The 21,104-nt window shown below is 38.1% G+C and overlaps 1 protein-coding gene across 4 annotated transcripts in view; it reads right to left on the bottom strand.

The window, feature by feature from the left end:
* Positions 1–21,104, bottom strand: part of TBC1D5 (TBC1 domain family member 5) — a 766,435-nt gene that overhangs the window by 114,532 nt on the left and 630,799 nt on the right. For all 4 annotated transcript variants that reach the window (XM_089692221.1, XM_089692220.1, XM_089692223.1 and 1 more), the window contains exons 17-18: positions 2,153–2,238; positions 532–821 (exon numbers count right to left, since the gene is read on the bottom strand). In XM_089692221.1, coding sequence (XP_089548347.1) covers positions 532–821; positions 2,153–2,238 — 376 coding nt within the window. The remainder of the gene's footprint in view (positions 1–531; positions 822–2,152; positions 2,239–21,104) is intronic.

Below are 21,104 nucleotides of genomic sequence, written 5' to 3'. Positions count from 1 at the left end.
TGGTTAAATGGTTAGCACTTTTGCCTAGCAGTACTAGGGTTGTTGGTTCCCAACCACGGCACCACCTGCCTGGAGTTTGCATGTTCTCCCTGTACCTGCGTGGGTTTCCTCCCACACTCCAAAGAAATGCTGGTAGGTTAATTGGTTCCTGTCTAAAATTGGCCCTAGTATGTGTATGTATGAATGTGAGTTAGGGACTTTAGGTTGCTTGCCCCTTACGGGTTAGGAACTGATGTGAATGTACAATATATACATACATGTAAAACGCTGCACAAATTGACAGCGCTATATAAGTACCTGTAATAAATAATTGTTCTCTATTTTATCCAAAATGGAAAAAGGCTTTAGATGCAACATAACGAATAAATAAATAAATAAAGCATGAAGAAAATCAAGCCTTGGGTTGTACTCAGCTCTGGGCTCTTAGTATGACAATCTTCTTTGGATGTGCTATAGTTCCACCACTCCAATTATGATGGCAACTGAAATGGCTAAACCTGTAAACATGTAAAATTTCTACAAGACACATACCTTTACTAAGGTGCACAGGCATGCTCTCCGATTTCATCATGCGCTGATTTTGTGGCATCTGCAGTGGTGGTGGAGAATGATGTGGTGTTGATTCAGCAACAGGTTGACTTGGAAGAACTTCAGAAAAACTAGCTTTTCCAACACTATGGCTTACGTTGGTGTTTGGTGGTGAGATCATTGGATTCATTGTTCCACCAGTTTGGGCTGTTGGACCTATTAGTTTCCGGCCAAGATTTAGTAAACTGTTAGAGACTTTATTTATGTTTATAGGTGCAGCTTTGGCATTAGCCCTAAATTTAAAGACAAAGAATAAAGTAAGAGTTACATTATTATATACAATCAACTTTGACATTTTTTAATCTTCAGACTGCTCTAGGCAAAATATGAAAATAACCTCAGGAAAATTGCAAAAGGGTTAAATATAGGATAACAAATGTGTTTCATTCATCAGTGCTCATTTTTTACTATTCACACATTTCTCAGTTCTAAGGAAAGAACCACAGTTAACTGTTTTACTTTAGCACAGTGGCAGTGTTTCCTGGATTGCATTAAAAGATTATTGTTTGATTTCATTTATTGCCTAGAATGGTCTATTAAATATCACATTGACTCTTTTTCTTTTGCATTTATTCCAAGCTAATGCAGTACAATAAACATTTTTTGAGACATGATGCTAATGATTGACACAGCAGCCACCATGGCATATTTTGATCTTTAACTCCCAGCCTGGTTCTTTAGTGGTCTTCTGGTGTGAAGAATACTGGGAAGACAATGTGGGAATCTGGATTCTGAACTGCCATTTTTAGATATGCAAAGGGTGACCCTTAGGAAAGGATAAGGTTAAACGAAAGCTGGTATAAGATATACATTTTTTTTTGTAATTAATGTTGTTGGTAATTACTCTTCAATTCAATTTTTTTTTTTTAAGATGTATGTCCTTTTTGAAACATTTTTCAGCTTATGTCTTACTCATATGTGAGATCCAAGGTCCTGATCAAGCTGGGGATCCAGCAAAACGTGTCAGCCTACATATATAGTGATCTCTCTTGACCTGCACATAGCAGTCCTTCTGCTTAAGTCACCTGACAGTAATTGTACAACTTGCGTACGACTATATGCTTTAGTATTGTCAATTAGCCAATACTAGGGTTTCATAGGCTTTTTAATCTGTCCATGTCACACAACTTTATTGCAACAGATTTATTTCTTTTATGCATGTGTTCTTGTATATTACCATTAGAGGTACAGTTAAAGTCCTGGTGGCTGGTGGGGTTGGCAGTTTTCCACCAACTAAATACAAGCTTTTCACAGGCAAAGGCAAGTTACCAGGGGTATTAAAAAAAACAAAACAAAAAAAAAAAAACCTAGACCTGATTAAGAGCAGAGAAAACAAACCAAAGGTTCAAATATGATCCTGACAGGAGATAAAATAAACAAATATATATATATATATATATATATTTTACATTTAAAAGTGTGTATGTATATTATCAATAATAATAATAAACACACTGTTGAAACCATGTCCGACAGGGTAAAACCAGCTGCACTGTCCAAAGCACAATTATTTGCACACCATATACTAAGCCAAAGACATTCTATTGCTGAATGCAATACTCACCGTGATCTGTTCATCAAGTCTACTCCTCGTGCCCTGTAGAAATCTAGGTTTTGATGGAACTGATAGCTTATAGGTTTGGGGTTTTTCTGTAAATAAAAATACATAGCTGGACTTAATATAGAGCTAAACAACTCCTTACAATAACAATGTAATCCCACATTGCACTATAATTATACAGTGCCATCAGCACTTATTTCTTTTGTCAAACATCTTACTAGGCACACCATTCATACATAATTATTAGTTTAAGACCATGGATTTTTTTTTTTTTTTTTTTTTTTAACTCCAGGAATATATTGTTTTTAAAATAGTACAGGAAAGGCTTACATCATCTGTCAGATTTGTATTTCTCTTTCTCCATTGAGGAGATTTTCCTTTACTTTCTGTCCCAGTGACACAACAGGAAGTGAAAGAAAGTCTCTCCAAATTGAAAAGAAATGCAACCTTTGACAATTGGGGTTACCTTCTCTGGTTGTGAGTACAGTGGAAATTCCTCTCAATTCGTGTTCTGGTGATGACTATCATCAGGGCAGGAAGTAAGGGGATATTTTCCAAACAGAGTCACAATGGTCTTAGATTGTAAACTCCAAGGAGCAGGGCCATCCTAACCCTCTTGTATTGAACTGTATTGTTGCTGTATTGTCTCCTGTTATATTGTAAAGCGCTGAGCAAAGTGTTGGCGCTATATAAATCCTGTATAATAATAACAATTTACAAATAGCCTTTAGTAGACGTCTACTTCAAAATGTCCAAAATGAATTCATTTGACAGCAAGCTCAGGTACAAACACACAACTAAACAACACCCCAGACGAGCAAGGTGCATCGACATCTGGGAAAACAGTAGCATTTAATAACTAATGCAATGTTGAAGAATGGCATATCACAGGGTATATTTATCTTCCACATCCAGCATTTCACTTAGTTTTGAGATATGAATTGCATAGCAAGCCAAACCTTAATAAAGCTGAACCTTTTAAGACATCAATCATGCATTCATTTTCAGGATCTACATATAATTAAGGCAACCTGAGCGCTTGTCAGTAAATAACAACATTATTGACTGATTACAGATTAGAAGGTATTGGAAAATATTACAAGTGCACTTAGGTGATACGGCCACTAGATGGCAGGCACAGTCTATCCCCTCCATGTAGTCAGAATGAGATTCTGATTACAGATCTTAGAAATGAACAAAACATTTGCAGATTCATAAATCTGTCAAAAACTACAGTACACAGTTGTTTAAAAGGCATAAAACATACAAATGCCTGCTATTCAAAGCTTTCATAGTTGTGATATGACATACAGTGGGAGTCATTTAAAACTGGCCTGCGCATGGCAGATTATTGCTTTGTCTCATGCATATTTACAATCAAGTTCAGACTCCAAATAGTCGGGGAATGTGTTCTGTATTATGAAGCCATTGCGGCCTGACTGCTTGCCAGGTACTCCAGGAGCAGGACTGATTTATGGAAACCAGAGTAACTAACAGTGGAGTTGTTGCTCATAGTAACTGGGTTCAATTCCGGCACAAGTCAAAAAATTAAGGAAAAAATTGGGTTTGTTGCTTTTTTTTATGTTTTATATCCAGGTTTCATATCTACGTCAATATAAATGACAATAAACCTCTCTGAAATAAAACTTTTCATGATTTTTTTCAATAGTATAGTATCTATAGCAGGGGCGGACTGACCATTTGGGAACTCGGGCACTGCCCGAGGGCCCGGGGTCAGTAGGGGGCCCCATGAGATGCCCCTGGTACTTTTCATAGGCTTTTTTGGGTGTAGTTTAAGTGTGGGTGAGGATACAGGGGCCCCATGATCTCCTATTGCCCGGGCGCCCCATGAGTTGTCAGTCTGCCCCTGATCTATAGGTCATGGTAAATCAGAATGATCAGTAAGTTGTAGAAAAATAAAGGAAGAGGCATAACTAGGGTATCTGACACCTAGAGTGGATGTTTTTGTAAAACTACCTTGCTCTGTGTGATGATAATAATAATTAAACGAACCAAATAATAATAAAACATGGACTGTGACAGTTGTAGTGTCCCCTTGCACTAGATGTCAGTGGAAAAGCATCACCTTACATTTGTGGTCAGTAGAAAAATTCCACCTCACACTGGTGGCCAATGGAAAAATGCCCCCTCATGTTGGTGTTCAATGGAAAAAAAAGCTCCAACCTCCCCACACACACAGGTGGCCAATAGCAAAATGCCCCCTCACCTTGGTGGTCAATGGAAAAATGCCCCCTCACCTTGGTGGTCAATGGAAAAATGCCCCCCTCACCTTAGTGGTCAATGGAAAAATGCCCCCCCACCTTAGTGGTCAATGGAAAAATGTCAAAACGTGATTCTTGTGAGCTACTATGGTGTGTAGTGTACATTAATGTCTTTATAAGGTGAGTGAATAAAATAAGAATAAATATAATTAAAAGCACCACTATGAGTTGTGTACTAAATAAATATACTTGTGTGTGTACTTCAAAAAATAGATAACATTTTTTTTAAATAAATATGTCAAAAACAAATAAGTAGGCTGCCTACACCATACACATACTCATACTTGTGTGTCCCTATAACCAAAAAACAAATATAACGTGTCACGCTCCACTAAATAGAGAATGTGAAATATACTAAACAAAACATATATATATATATATATATATATATATATATATATATATATATACACACACACACACATACATATACACATACACACACACACAATATATAATTCAAATTATTTACAATTTTAAATGACATTTGTGAGTCCAACTTTGGTATATAATCCTGCTACAACTGCATGCTTATTTCCAAAACTAGTCCGTGACTATTGTGATGTCTTCCACTAGTGAGAACTATATAAAAAAGTCTACAAAACTTTTTCTCATGTGCTCCTTCACCAGTGTGCGTTCCAATTCCCCCTCACCTTAGTGGTCAATGAAAAAATGCCCCCTCACCTTAGTGGTCAATGGAAAAATGCCCCCTCGCCTTAATGGTCAATGAAAAAATGCCCCCTCGCCTTAGTGGTCAATGGAAAAATGCCCCCTCACCTTAGTGGCCAATGGAAAAATGCCCCCTCACTTTAGTGGTCAATGGAAAAATGTCCCCTTACATTGGTGGTCAATGGAAAAATGCCCCCTCACTTTAGTGGTCAATGGAAAAATGCCCCCTCACTTTAGTGGTCAATGGAAAAGTGCCCCCTCACTTTAGTGGTCAATGGAAAAGTGCCCCCTCACTTTAGTGGTCAATGGAAAAGTGCCCCCTCACTTTAGTGGTCAGTGGAAAAATGTCCCTTACATTGGTGGTCAATGGAAAAATGTCCCCTTACATTGGTGGTCAATGGAGAAAAGCCTGTTTACATTGGTGTTCAGTGTAAAAGTGACTCCTTAGGTGCAGAGGACATGCTTGGCAGTTGGAAAAGTAAATGGAATTCTAGGGTGCATCAGTGGAGGGATCACCAGAGGGAGGAAGGAGGTCTTGATTCCACCATATAGATCTCAATTAGACCTCATTTAGAATACTGTGTCCAGTTCTGGAGACGTCACTTACAAAAAGATATTGATAAGATAGTATGAGTCCAGAGAGAGGCAATGAAAATGGAGAAAGGTTTGAGGGATAAAATATGTCAGGGGAGACCTTAGGAACTTATATAGTAAGGATAAAGAAAGGGAAAGGGAGACATGACTGAAACCTTTAAATATATAAAGAATGTGAATATTGTTCAGGAGGACAGTATTTTCAGTAGCCAAGATTAAGAACACGAGGACATGACCACAAACTAGCAGGTGGAAAGTTCAAAACTAATCTTAGTATTATTTTACTGACAGAGTAGTTGATGCTTGGAATAGAGTTCCAGAAGAGGTAATGAACCAGTTAACAATAAGTGGATTCAAACATGCTTGTGATAGACACAGATTTATACTCAGTCAAAAAAGTAAAATAAACACACTGAAATAAAAAAAAAAAAAGAAAAAAAAAAAGAAATGGTGCAGACTTGATGGCCTGCTTAGTCTTTTTCTGCTATCACTCTTCTATGTATCTATGTGTTAAGCCAGTGTGGGTCAAAGAATAATAGTCAACCTTAATCAGCTGAATAAAGGGTATAAATATTATAGCATGCAGCCCTTTAATAAGTAGTCATCCAGCAGAACTAATATATAAGTGAACAGCGCAAACATAGACCTCTATATCAAATCAATATACAAAGTGCAAACATATATAAAAAATTAAATAAATAGTGAAGTCCATCAAAATTAATAAACATAAAATTCAAAAATAGTTTGTGCAAACAGAAATTTTCAAATTCTTCTTCTATTATAAAGAAACTTCCACCTTCCACCCGTGAAAACCAACATCAAATGCACTCACCAGATTAAGGTGAATGAAACGCCTTTTAGGAATTTATGGGATCCTAAAAGGCGTTCCATTCACCTTAATCTGGTGAGTGCATTTGATGTTGGTTTTCACGGGTGGAAGGTGGAAGTTTCTTTATAATAGAAGAAGAATTTGAAAATTTCTGTTTGCACAAACTATTTTTGAATTTTATGTTTATTAATTTTGATGGACTTCACTATTTATTTAATTTTTTATATATGTTTGCACTTTGTATATTGATTTGATATAGAGGTCTATGTTTGCGCTGTTCACTTATATATTTTTTACAATTTGTGTTGATCACATTGCACAGCAGCAGGATAGAACCTATAGTAGGGTGTTTCACTAGGCGCAGGAAGAATTTTTTAGTTATCCAGCAGAACTAGATGCTGAGAATATTCCTGTAGGAATTCACGTATTGGACTTCAAGTTTGGACTTTAATTTACAATGCAGGTTAAAGTGGAAAAGCTACTTTACCAGAGCCTGACAAGTCTATATCCCTAAAAGAAACCTCCTTAGTGTAAAGAAAAATATAATTCATTCTAAACTGACGAATGTCAATCATGGTATAAATACACTGATGAATCAGATGGCTATATGCAATAAAATATACTTAGCAGACAGTCCATTACCTTGCTCCCAGGGCACCTATAAACCATATGCTAACAGTATCATAAATATAAATATTTGATTGAGAATGCTGAAATGTTTCAATTCTAATTGCACCTCAACTGCTGCCGGATGCTATAGATGCCCTGCAATATCCTTTTGTAGCAAATATAATTGGCTGAGAGTTTCTCATGTAGTGTGTATGGTCCTATAATCGGCTCTTCTGCATAACATTCTATACTGCATATCTTCTATGCTGTACTATTAATAATGAATTTATAAAAAGAAGAGTCTGTGGGAGCCAGAGCATTGCCCTGTGATTAGACATATGTGATTCATTTAATTTAGATTCGTATTTTGGACAAAAATGTCATATTTGGAGATTCGGATGTATCTAAATTCTGAACAGGCACAGAAATGCATGGCAAAGAATCTGAAAAAAGTTATAACAAAATTTATTAATGCATTTGTTTCATTTGACATTACATTACAGTAGCTCGAACCCATGGGGAAATTAATTCAATATTTGAATTCATTCAATAATTCAGAAAACTAATGTTTCCAAATTTTGTTCCATTTGCTAATTTGGATGCGCATGACGCTAGTCGCTATTGTCCAATCAGCTCATGCCATTGCTCTTGGTGGGTTGGACTAGCACCAGAAAATATAGAATCTGTCCAATTTGACTATATATATATATATATATATATATATATATATATATAAAAAAATCAATATTCTGGAAAAACTGCTAAATTTCTTGAATCCACCAAGACCAACAAATATACGAAATGAATGCTGAAGATACCAATCTAATTCTGAGAACAAATCAGGTAAACACAACAAATGTGACGAAACAAAATTCAATGAACGAATGCATTCGAATTGAAACAAAAATTGCCAGCGTGTGCATGTTACATGGGCTTGTGATACACTGATCATGGCTGAAGTGCTTTGCAGGCTTCAAACAAATAATAAATACACGTTTTTGTGTTTCAGATTGATGATTTTTTTCTTGCAAAAGGTAGAATTAGCTTTTAAACAAAATAAGGGTAAACACAATCTAAAGCAGCCTGGTTCTACATATGAACATAAGCTAATGGGTGTATTTTTAAAAATAAATTGACATAGTGCCTCACCCATTAAAATGCATGTACATTTGTTCTGGGCAAAAATAAAAAAAACAAAAGTTACTAAGCCATATTCTGTGTGGGTTGAATATATTTCATTGATTTAAAACAGGAAAATACTGCTTTTGGCCATAAGATGATGCTAGATATCATAGAGAATTTCAAAACATAGAAAAAGAAAATCCCTTAACTTCAGTTATAAAATATACCTAATATAAATGCCAATAAATATAATCACCACCGAAACTACACTTTTTTGGAAAGTAGATATCCCAAGGTGATCTCATTTTGTGCTACTATTTTTTGGAAATGAAGAAGGTATCAAAGTATTACAACAAGGAGCTTGATTCACTGGATACAGATCAGGGGGTCAAGTACAGTGGGTTAAATAGCACTGTTAAATTATTCAGTAACACCATTCTCTCTCTTGGCATCAACGTTGATAGATGCTTTGTTATTTGTAATGGTATGATCTATGGAAACTCCTCCCACTCAATGTACTTCTTCTACAAGACTTCGTCAGTCCTCCACTCATGAAGAAGTCTTGTAGATGAAACATGTTGAGTGGGAGGAGTTTACGTGTGTCATCTTTCTACAAGTAATAGAGCATCTCTTACCGCTGATGCTAGGAAAACGAGTGGTGGGTCTGAGCAAACTTTCCACCCAGCCCCAGAGTCCCTGTAACAGGGTTTGTATGCTCGGGGAGCATGAAGGATTAAAGATCACGTGACTAGGTGACTGGTGGTCACATAATTGTGAGATGGTTCCGCAGGTTACAAACATTAGCGGGGACTGAGAGCTTTCTTTGCCAGCTTAGTCGGTGTGCTGGGACCACACAGTGAGCACATTCTCAGCACAGAAACAATGGCCATCCAGTACTGAGCATGCAAGGTGTGTGGGCATTAAAGCCCACCCTTTTGAAGTCACCTGTATGTTTTATGTGGGTGGCAACAGGTTAACCATGCAATTTAGTGCCAGATTTGTCAGTATTTTGAACTTTGCATTTATTCTAATAGTGGGTTCAGTGGCGCTAAGAGGGTCAGTGGGGGGAGACCTAGATGTTAATATGCAATATGGAAGAAATATAGTCCAAAAAATCAATAAGTGTCCATATACAAAGTAAAAAGGTCAAATACTATATTGCAGATAGCTGCAGGCTGTCAGAATGAAGCTTCTCAGTGAGAAAAAAGAATGGGGAAACACAGCAGCGCTGATCTGAGCGCAGTACATAGATAAAACTTTTAATAATAAATGGTCAAAACAACTCACAAGGGGAGTAAGATGGCTTGCATGAGATAAAATAGACTTCTCTATCCAAACTGTGCTCCGGATCATGTCAGAAGGATACAGCTGTGGGAAGGTTTTATCTATTTGCTACGCTCAGATCAGTGTTGCTGTGTTTCCCATGCTTTTATTCTAATAAACACCTAATGGTTTATGCTATGCAAACTTTCTCTCTTTGTTTTACTGGATTAACCATCTGGGCATATTAACGCATACAGAGACACAGGTGAGTGTGGAAAGGAAAGAGAAATGGGTCTGCACTTAATGAACTCTTGTTTGTCCTGCTTAGTAGGTATTTAGGGGTAGGAGAGAGGATTCAAAACAAACACATGCAGTGGAAGGATGGAGATGAGGGGGTTAGTGTACAGACATGTAAGGGAAGGAAGGGGTGAATATACAGGGCTAATACAGGACAGATGGAGATCAGTATTGTAGGAGAAGAGGTGAGGTGAAAGTGAATATAACAATCCCCCAATCAAATCCCCTCCACTATGAATCTAATGCTGATTCAGAACCTCTACTTCATTGTAAGAGGAAGAGGAGGGCTCACAGATGTAAACCATACATTGTTTACATTTGTGATTGCTGATCAATTACAGTTACCACAAGTACAGAGCCACTCAGATCGGCTCTGCTCACTTTGTCTGTAAATCAAGGCATCATATGCTGGCTTGGTTCCCAGTCACTATCAGGCACACTGATTTTCTGAGAGCTCATGTATAGAGTGATGTTTATAAATGGCACTCTAGAAATAGACATCCACTTCCCCGACATTTTATAAAACTACAGTGGAAGGGGGGAGGTCAAACAAGCAGGCTCCAGCAGGTATTCAAGAAGTTTCAAGTAGTGCTGAAGCCTATTGATGCTTGACAGTAGCTTGGTTAAAGAGACAGTCATTACTCACATTATCTGTGTCTAACATTCCCATGCTAGAGCTGAATGAGCTTGAAAAAGTTACTCAAAGCTTATCGAAGAAGTCTGCACATGCTTTGTAAAAGCTTTCTGTACACAGCACTCTGATAGAAGCTGAAGCCTGTGTGAGTATGGTCTAAAAAAATGGCAGTAGGCCCAGGGCTACTGTGCAGCTAGAGATTCTGTACAGACCAACTGCTGATAAAGCTTGTTTAGAACTGGATTGGAGTAGGGAAGGAGTAGAAATCCAAGCAGATATTCCCACTGAGAAAACGTCCCTTTTTGTTCTTTTTGTCTGATGCCTGAGACTGGGACAAGAAGTGTAGTAAAATCCCTCTCTATGCTACTAATAATAGTTTTCACTGCTGTCTGGATCTGCAATGGGGGATTTCCCCAAACGCTATGTTCTCTCTTACATCCTTAACGTGTTACTAAACCCAGGACCTGCATTCACTATATCTGGTCTCCCACAGTACACAGACCATGGAAATGCAATTATTTTAGTAAATATAAACTGCTAATTACCTTTTCTCATCAGCAGTTAAAGCAGTCTTGTGACTTCTATCAGTGTCCACCAAAGCACTGGTTTAAGCTTGTAGGAGGAGTTTTCATTCTCCCCTGATTGTCCTATGAGGCTGCAGGACCCCTGACCATCTGTCTGGACAGCGCTGATTGGCCCTGTGTTGATCACATGCACTCTCCCAAGAAAAAAAACTCTAACAATACACATCAAACTGATCATGTTCAACTTACCCCCAAGACTCTGTTCTATCACCAGACTGTTTGTGGACAGTAGAAGAAGGGGAGGGTCACAGAAGACAGGATCAAACAGCCTTTTTACACAATGCAGAGGATTAACCCCTTAGGCTCCACAATGAGTATAACAAGCATGCCTTTCTGCAAATACTGAATGATTTTACTGTTGTGGGTTTAGTAATACTAGACAGGAAAAGCTTCCCAGAGAAGACACAGAATGTGGTTCTAACAACTCCTCATTTAATCCAAAACTTAAAAAAAGTTTGGCTAAAGTTAGGCTTTAATGTTCTGTAAGTATTGTAAATGGATATATTACTATCACTGAAAAATGGAACATTCAGTCTGTGTTCTTACCTTTTCCTGCATCATTGCACAATACCATCACCACACTTGGTGTAGTATTTCAAATGCTGTATGGATACTGGTCAGTGCCAGATCATCCAAAAAGAAATCTAGGAAGGATCCTAGGACCCAGGGATGTCCAGAGGATTCAGCTACAATCTTTATGCTCTTGCAAAGACCCAGAGGAAATGTATCTGTTTGTCACATCACAAGACAGGATGGACTTCAGGCAGGAACAGTATGATGGGGTGCACCATGTCAGTGCAGGCAGTGCTAGCAGCTTATCTCTGCCGATTGCAATCCTAGCCTAGGGTTTTATTCTGCCGTAATCCATCTCTGGTACTGTTAGGCTTCCCATGTCATTAAAGGGTAATTCTATTTTCGTGGAAATAATATATCAAATAAAAAAATGATATAGCATATACAACTGCTATACATAGAACGGAAAGTTATTAAAATTTTTTTTTTTTTTCAAACTGCAGTGCTGTAATGTAAAATTAAATCCAATATGGTGAAATGGAGGCCATCTGTATGCAGCTGTTGCACAGAATGCCTCCGGAGATGTCATTTCCTGCTTGTGTGAAGAACTCTGAACTGAGATAGTCAGGTTTTAGGCATTCTCTGCAACGGAAATTTTATTTTTGATGAGATAATCACTAAGGGTTAATCACTTCTAAAGGGATGCAGATGTCAATTTTTCTCATCAGAACACAAAAAGTGCATCTTCTGATTAAAATGAATTAGTCACTCTCATTCAGAATCAGTATCCAAAAACACATAGTAGAACTGACAGCTGCAATGGCATTTGTTAAAATCCTTACAATGTTCACAGATCAGCCAGAGGGGATTAGATTTTTTTTCCTCCACAAAAGTGGAGTCACTATTTAAAGCCGAATTAAACTCAATCAACATGAACTATTTTTAATCCTTAAGTTGCTAGCCTTCGTAAATAGATAGGAAGGTATACAGTATTTTCTTGTTTTAACTTTTTTTTTTTTTTAAATAGTTCTTCAGTTGCTTCCTGGTTTCTGGCCATGGGCAAATATTATGTCATACATCATAGGAATCTTCAGTGGCATTTTTTTATTTTATCTGGATAAAGGAGGAGGGGCTTTATCAGCTATGCACACCCACCTGCCTTCACACATGAGCTAAGGGCAGATATATTCCAGAAAGTAAATGCTACATGACTCATCTGCCCTTACTCAAGATGGCCACTGCTAGAAAAGCTAGGGGGTGTTTTTCAAAGTGATTTTTCAACAAAACAAAGCATGCAGACATGGATGGATGGGTGAGTTTGCTGTTTAAAAATGAAATAAATAGCGCTTTCAGTTTGTGGTGCTCAGATACAGCTTACTTTTGCTTTAAAAAGGGCAGTCGCCATAATTTTTGGTGTGCACTATACAATGAAGATTGGGTGATGATGCACAAATTGTGACCTCTCCAGCTTTTCCATTCTCTAATTTCACTGAAGGGACACACATCGTCTATGGTGTTAGATTTGTATTCAATCTGTTTATTCTTTACAGAAGTAGAAAGAAAATGGGAGCATGTGTAACTTTTTTTTATTTGCTTGATTAAATGTTAGTTTCAGGTCTTCCCTTAAATTCGCTTTTTTGTTTTAAACATACTACTTATTGCAGTTCTATTTAGGCTGTTTTTCTGCAATCATTGGGAAGCAGATGGAAAATTTTTTATTTCTATTTTTATTCTATATCTAATGGGCTTATTCACAGACCAGCACTGGTATAGCTTTGATATTGGTGGTTACATGCAGGATCCTCTTATAGAAGGTTAAAATATAATTGAAATATAACCTACATTGTCTTTCAGTCTCTATTTCTGCGCTCTGTGAAAGAATAAAAGACAGCAACTTCAACATTTAAAATTCTCTATTTATTTTTACCTTTTTCATGCACTGCAGACCATTATGCATTTTTTGTGTTCCTGTCTTGTGTTTACGTGCATTGTTTCATGCATTGACACAGTCCATATTAAGGCAGCCCATTCACTTTAAATGGTTCAAAACGAGCCTCAATGCAGAAAAAAAAAAAAAAGAATCAGCTGCATTTTTTTTATAGGTAACAAAGGGCACCACAGCGCAAGTGCACACGCATCTGTGTGATGTAGTACATTTGTTTATACTGCATAATTGGGTGCTATTTAGAATGAATGGTGCACATATACTGCACATTATTATGTGAATATGTCAAACAAGCTCCCCTCAAAGAGTATGTTCAGCAGTAGCTTTTCCCAAGCTGTCCAAACCTGAGAGCCGATGCTTATCTGTGGCACTTATTTTCCATCCTCTTTTTTTAGGCTGGTTTTACATCTGTGTGTTGTTGTAGCACATTCTATGCTGTGCCATTCTTCTAGAATGATACCGCAATGCACAAGTACATTGAGTACCGGCCAGCCACCCTGCAGAACAGCACAATGCACATGCTGTTTGTTGTGGTGTACTGTGTTAAAAGAAAAATGGTGTGTTGGATTTTCTTTCTTTTGCCATGCATTGCCAGCCCCCCCCAAAAAAATGGTCTGCCGTAACACACCATGTACTAACAAGCAAAATACCATGTATTAAGGCACTGCAAGGAACAGCCATGCATGAAGGGGACCTTAGATACCTGCACAACCTCAAAAGAATTATTAAGATCATAAGAGCATTTTTCTGCTTTTATTTTTATTTTTAGATACACAAACAAGTACATGGGTAAGTTGTCGTGTTCTAAAGCTCATCAAGGACATTAAATGAATAGACAGTGAATGGTTGGACACGCATGCATGATTTGACCATTTCATAGCATCTTTAGACCCTGCTATTGAGAACTTCTGTTTAGATCAGCCTTTCTCAACAAGGGTGCCCAGGCACCCTGGGGTGCCTTAAGGTCTCTTCAGGGGTGCATTGGCAAAATGTTTAAAAATTGCTTACAACTTGTTGTGACGAACCGTCCCTTTGTGATAACATTTTGCCCTGTTTCAGTTTTCTACCCTTTGTAAAGCGCTGTTATGTAGAAAGACATTCTACACTGTTTGTTTAGGAAAATGTGACCTTGTAGTCTTTCACTTCTAATAGAGTTCATACTGTATTGTTGGGTTGTAGGGTTTTGTTGTGGGTGGGGAAAACCCGGTGCCAGGCTGTCTGGTGGGGCTGAAGGGGGCGGGGATTACTGCCAGGATGTGCTGTATATACTGAGCTGTGTTTAATAAAGATTGATTCATTTTCACCTTACACGAAGTTCCGAACCGTGGTTTGGGGTAGCAGGGAAAGAATTGGTTTTGAGCTCTAATACCTGCCTTGGCAGAGCACTGGAAGACTTGCTGGAAAAGGGGACCATTGGGTGAGACGCATCGGTCCGCACGAGGAAGCCCAGGCGAAACGGTTCCGCCACACTTGTATACAAGCCAGCGGGTGGAACAAGCTTGCTTTTTAGTTACACAAAGCCACAGGTTTTCATTGTTCACCATTAGGACGTTCTAGCCGCCGATGTCCTGACAACCAATGACATCATAAGTTGATAGGGAGGAGGTCAGCTGCCTGCACAGCATCCTAGTTTGACCCTCCGCTGTCCCTCTACATCATTGCTGGGGTCACATTAGCTCAGTGGTGGATAAAAACTGAGGGAGAAGAGAAACACTGGAATACTAGTCAGTACCTCCTCTAATGTTGGGTGTCTTACATGTGTGGCTGTTTCTGCGTTATGTAGAAAACTATTATAATAGTTTTTCACATTTTAGAATGGGGTGCCTTGGGACTGTCCATAATTTTAAAGGGTGCCTTGGGACTGTCCATAATTTTAAAGGGTGCCTTGACTGAAAAAAGGTTGTGAAACACTGGTTTAGATGTCGCTGAAAACAGCCACACTAGAAGATTATCACCTAATGTCTATGGGAAGTTAAAGGTTTTAAAAATCTGTTAAAATAAAAATCAGTAACTGGACAGATGGATTGCAGTTCCGTCAAGATTCAGCATTTATTTTTACACCCAGTCCACAAATAATACCTAGCATTGCCAAGAACTGACATAGGCTCTGTGTCTCTGGGGATTACCACTAATGCAAAATCTTCATTAAACAACACACCACCTCCTCAAATCTGCGGCAATCAATGCATGTGTTACTGCCGCTACTATGACAACATTGTCACGATTTGACTTCATAAACTTATTACACTTCCCTGTAGAAGTTGGCAAGTTACCTGCCAATATGACAGTATGAGCAAGCAAGTAATACAGTAGCTGGTGACGGAATGAAAAACAGACGTTGGCTGCAAACGGACTGGCACTTTTCCAAGCCACACATAGATAGTTCCCTTCTATTAATAATAAACGGCCAACTCTTAATGGAGACAAAACTGTTAGTATCAATTTCTGCAAACTGGGAAGGAAAAAAAGCACCGAAACAGACAGTGCTGAGGAATATATAGACTACATAAACTCAAAGTTCTTTCAGTTCTAACAAAATAAAGACAGGATTAAGCTTCTTGTTATTGAAAAACAATGAGCAGATAGATCATATGGCGCACATGTGTTTTCAAAGGATTGACAAGCAATTCAGGGCGCGAAACACAGATCTGCCATCTAAGTGCTCACATCCATTATTAGGAATAATGATCCAACCTGAATACATGAATAAGATGCAAGTATTACTACGGCAGGGCAATTTACATTCCTGTGAGGTTTGCCGGTATTAAAATGAGCTGTTTACAGTACGGGGAGATTAAAAAGTGCACTTGAAATGCAATTTTGAAGGTATAATGGAAAATGTGAGAGTAAAATTGAAGAATTATTTCTTGGATATTTGAGAGACAGAAAGTCCTGTATATTGGGTGCTAACCCTCTGACAAGTAAAGGGTGTGTTAACCCTTCAAATAAGGGTTCTAAGTGTAAACAATATTAAGATCTATTTCTAAGGAACCACTTAACAGTATCAGTCACAAGCACAATAAATTATCTTTTTTTTTCATTTTATTTATATTTGTAGTTTTTTTTTTTAAATGTTTTTTGCTGTTAGTTTCTGGCAATAACTGAGTCTCTATGAGGCATCTTTGGATGGTAGTGGTGAATGGAGCCATTCTATAGGGAATTGAAGCAATAAATAAAGAAGCAAAGGAATTCAACGCAACATTTATGTTTGGAAATGACAAGGGTAAATAACGATGAAAAAAAAAAAAAAACACTTGAAGCGGATTAATGCGGCTTAGAAAGAGCACAAATGCGGGGTGAGCAAGAGACCAACTGCAGGTCTAATGCACCTGTCAATGAATTCTGAATTATCTCAAAGACATCTCAATCTGATTTCAAACACAAGCAGAATACAGCTGAAACAAGTTGCATTCTCCCATTGACACAAACCAACAATTCATCAACACTGGTCCCTAAATATTCACATGGACAGCTGTGCTTACTTCCCTCCTAAAATCTACTTTTTTTCTTTTAATTTAAATACTGCACAACAAGTGTTTAGCTCGTGATTGCAGCATGCACCCATTGACTTTAATGGATGTGTGTAACAGGTAGTGCTCTGCCTGTCAAACTCTGCTAGCTGAGTTACAAATGCTATGGACGCAAAGCAAAGCATCGAGGTTGCAGCCTGTGAACAGCACCATGTGGCTGTAATGGTAGAATTTAGGTGGGCATTAAACCACGGCTGAATCATCATTTTTTTATAGTCCCTTGGCTACACATGTTAAAAGAACCCTTACTGTCTTAGAAATGCCTTTGATCAGTTCTAGGAAAACCTGAATCCCCCCAAGAGAACTGGTCTTTGATAGACTGAAAACACATATTTCGATGCAGGTGTTACCAGTTGAAAGGTGCCTGCATTGCATTGTTGCATGGACCTGAGGGTGCCTACACTCGACTTCTGAAGTTGAACTCTTCATTGTGATTCTTTGAGCACTGAGGTACTATTAAGCCTAGGAAATGCAGTTTGTAATCACCATATGGGGCTTTCAATCAAAAATAAGGTAGGCTTAATCCCCTTTCTTATAGTACAGATATGCTACCTTTACATTTTACTAGAAAAGGTGAGATTTGCATTAAACGTCAGCTGCTGATAATTCAAGACCTACTGATTGTTTTACCATGCAGTTTTCACTGAAATAAAGCACTGCTTGTGCAGTTTTTTTAATCAAATGCATACTTTTAACTGTCCTTGTTTGTGACAAGTTTGCTTTAGAGCAGTGGTCCCCAAACTGTATCCTGATAGATGATGTGGCCCTTGGGGCACTATTTGTCCTACTGCTATGAGGCACTATTCCTTCCACTAGACACCAACATTGGGGCATAATTCTTACCATTGACACCAAAGATGGGACACTATTCCTCCCAGTAATACCAATGATGGAGCACTCTTCCTTCCACTGATATCACGATGGGGTCCTATTCCTTCCACTGATACCAACAATAAGGCACTATTCCTTTCTCTGATAACAAGGAAGAGGAATTATTCCTCTCACTGATACTAATAATTGAGAACTATTCCTCCAACTAATACCAAAAATGGGGCACTGTTCCTCCCATGAAAACCAATGATGGGGTACTATTCCTTCCTCCTCCTACTGGCCACAGGCGCTATGTGATTTTTTTTTTTTAACTCCCAATGAACACCATGCCTGAGGCATTGTTTATTTCCACTGATGCAGAAACATGATCAACTCACACTGACCACAGTACAGCGCCTCAATCATCTGAAGGACAGTAAGCTGGCTATTTAGAAAGTTTGGAGACCCCTGCTTTAGAGAAGAGATGAGTAAGTTTTAGACTTTGGTACGCTTGTAGTTTTTCCAGTTTAGAAGTAGCAGCTCTCTGATTGGTATTATTCATTACTAGCAGTGGCTCTTTGAAGCCCTAGCAACACAGAAGATAATCTTTTAGTGCACATATAAGGGACGAGTTCAAGAATATATAAAAATCTCCATAGCTCAGGGCGGGAGGATGAAACCATAGCAGACCCTAAGTAAGGGCAGGTAGGGTAGAAACAGAACGTAGGAGAATTTTATTAACAGCCAGAACTTGTTATTGATCATAGAATACTCAGCAGTGATGCCATTTAGTCATGTATGTATCCACATTTATTTGCCTTGACTGACTTCAATTTGTCAAGTAAATATTCCCATAGAGTATGTACAGGATTGTTGTTTGTTAATTAGAGAGTTACAGAGTTTCCATAACTTGAAAACTAACAGACTCTTCTAACCTCTCTTTATAATGACATGGGAAACATATCCTTTCTCCTGTATCCCTTGTAACCAACATGTAGGTCCCCTGCCATACTGATTTCTACATTTCCTTTAAGAAATGGGTTCATTGGCAACCACAAAGTATATAGTATATAGGAGACTGTTCTCTTAGAAAACCTCAACTCACCCCAGCAACCCTGTCCTAGTCACCCTCTAGTCCCTATACTGACCTTTACTACTGCTCCCAAAACTGTAGATCTCCACCACCACCATCTACAAGGTTAACAGCAATTGGTGACAACTTTTAGATTTCCATCACCATACCTACAATGTCACCAGCAATTGCAGATAATTGCACAGTGAATGACACAAATCCCTCCCGTCTTGAAAGTACTGGGGCCTGGCAACTGGCTGTTCACGGCCTATTTGCAGGTAACATTTCAGATACTTCCTTACATCCAGAAGTATTTTATTGAGTGAAGGCAGCAATCAAGGCAGCAGTGAACTTGCAAAGGATGTTTCTTGTCTTCTACAGCTGAACAAAGAGGAGGGGGAGAAAAGGGAAGGAAATGATAAACTGCTGATGCGGCTGCCATTAAAATGAACCTACCACTTTGTCCTGCATGGGCAAAGTACAGGATCACTTTATGGACTCATTCACTAGTTTCTGTAGGAAAATTCATGGACATAAAAAAATGAATGAATGAATTAAAGGTGATGTAGTACTGCTAATGAACATCAATCAGTACTAATAAACAATACAGGTGGATAAACTGTGCTCATTGAGGACATTTATCCACCTGTATTGTTTATTAGTACTGATTGATGTTCATTAGCAGCGCTACATCACCTTTAATTAATTAATTTATTTAGTTGATATTGTGGGAACACAACTGATGTCAGCAGCAGCATTTATTCATTTATTTATATTGTATAGTAAGTGCAGTTCACTTCACTTATCTAAAAAAAGAATTGTTTTCAGTAATGCCTGTTCCTACTATCGCCATACATTGTGCCAAACTAGTATCAAAGCTTTCAGTTTAGAGTGACTGTTATACAGACATTCCACGGTCTTTAATATTAAGAATTTTCATTATATGAATTAGATTTTTAAGCACCAATTGAGCGAATATCAGACAGAGGCTTGAAAGTGGAAACAAGTCCATGTGCACTGCATCACAATATGCATGCAGTAACATTCTAGTAAGGCTCCATGTACACGGGACGTTTGGAAAACACTTCTGAACGATGGAAACGGAGTATTGGAAAACGTAGGTTAAAAAGCGTCTGTTTAGTTGCGTTTGCGTTTAGAAGCGTTTTTTAAAGATAACCTCAGGAGACCTTCCAAAATGCCCAGAATGCACTGAAAAACAGTAAAAAATGAACTATTTCAGATATTTTGAGAGAAATAGAGAGAGCAGAAGCAGAGAGAGCAGTATTTGTTGAGATTAGCTGACATTTTTTTTTTGTTTGTTTGTGGTGTTTGGATGTGTTGCAGCTCATTTCTGTGCAGAAATTATTGCAGCAGTGTCTAACATATTTTCTTTCATGCGAGACCTCAAAGTATGGTGTACCAGGTCCATTTGAGTACTGGTAAACCGCTTTGCATGTATTTTTCGTGATGAAAAAGGCTCTGGACAGCATCTGGATATGGAAGAGTTCAAAAAATTTTCCAAATGCAAACGCTTATAAACGTGGGTAGCCGCGTTTACAAGCGTTTGGAACACTGATAAAATCTACTGAACTCAAGTTTGTTGCGTTTAAAAAAATGACTCTAAACTCAACTGCCTGTAAACGACTATGTGTACATGGACACATAGGAAAACATTAGGGAGAGTTAAGGGGCTGCTGAAAAAAACGCAGAAAAGCTCCTAAACGTGAGTTTATCAGCTGCAGTGTACATGGAGCCTAAAACCATTTATGGGGAGAATCACCCTAATTTAGTCCTTGCTGAGTGACCAGTAACCAGCTGTAAAACTGGCCTGCAACTTATTTATTACCAGGGACTGCTGAGCAATAACATTGAGAGCAATTACATTAACAATGCTGCGGAAACTGGCTGACAAAACGGCATTGTTGCTTAAATATTTATCACCTGTCTGCAATACAGCATATTTCTACTTTAATGCAAGAGTGTAAATAACTCAGCATTGTACCTGAAACCCAAAAATATGTCAGCTGTATTTTACATAGCATCTGTATGATTCACAGCACCCCCATAAAACACAGCAGACGCTTTGTAGGGAAACCACCTTTGTTAAAATTTAAAGTAATGGTAATAGATATATCTTCATTTTTATATCACTTTCACATAAAAAAATAACAATAAGTTTTAAAAGTGATTGCCATACTGCCA

This window comes from Staurois parvus, unplaced genomic scaffold, assembly GCF_062004578.1.
Source record: "Staurois parvus isolate SC_StPar_1 unplaced genomic scaffold, SC_StPar_1.0 ptg000579l, whole genome shotgun sequence".
Lineage (NCBI taxonomy): Eukaryota > Metazoa > Chordata > Amphibia > Anura > Ranidae > Staurois > Staurois parvus.
This window is presented reverse-complemented; position numbering and strand designations above follow the sequence as displayed.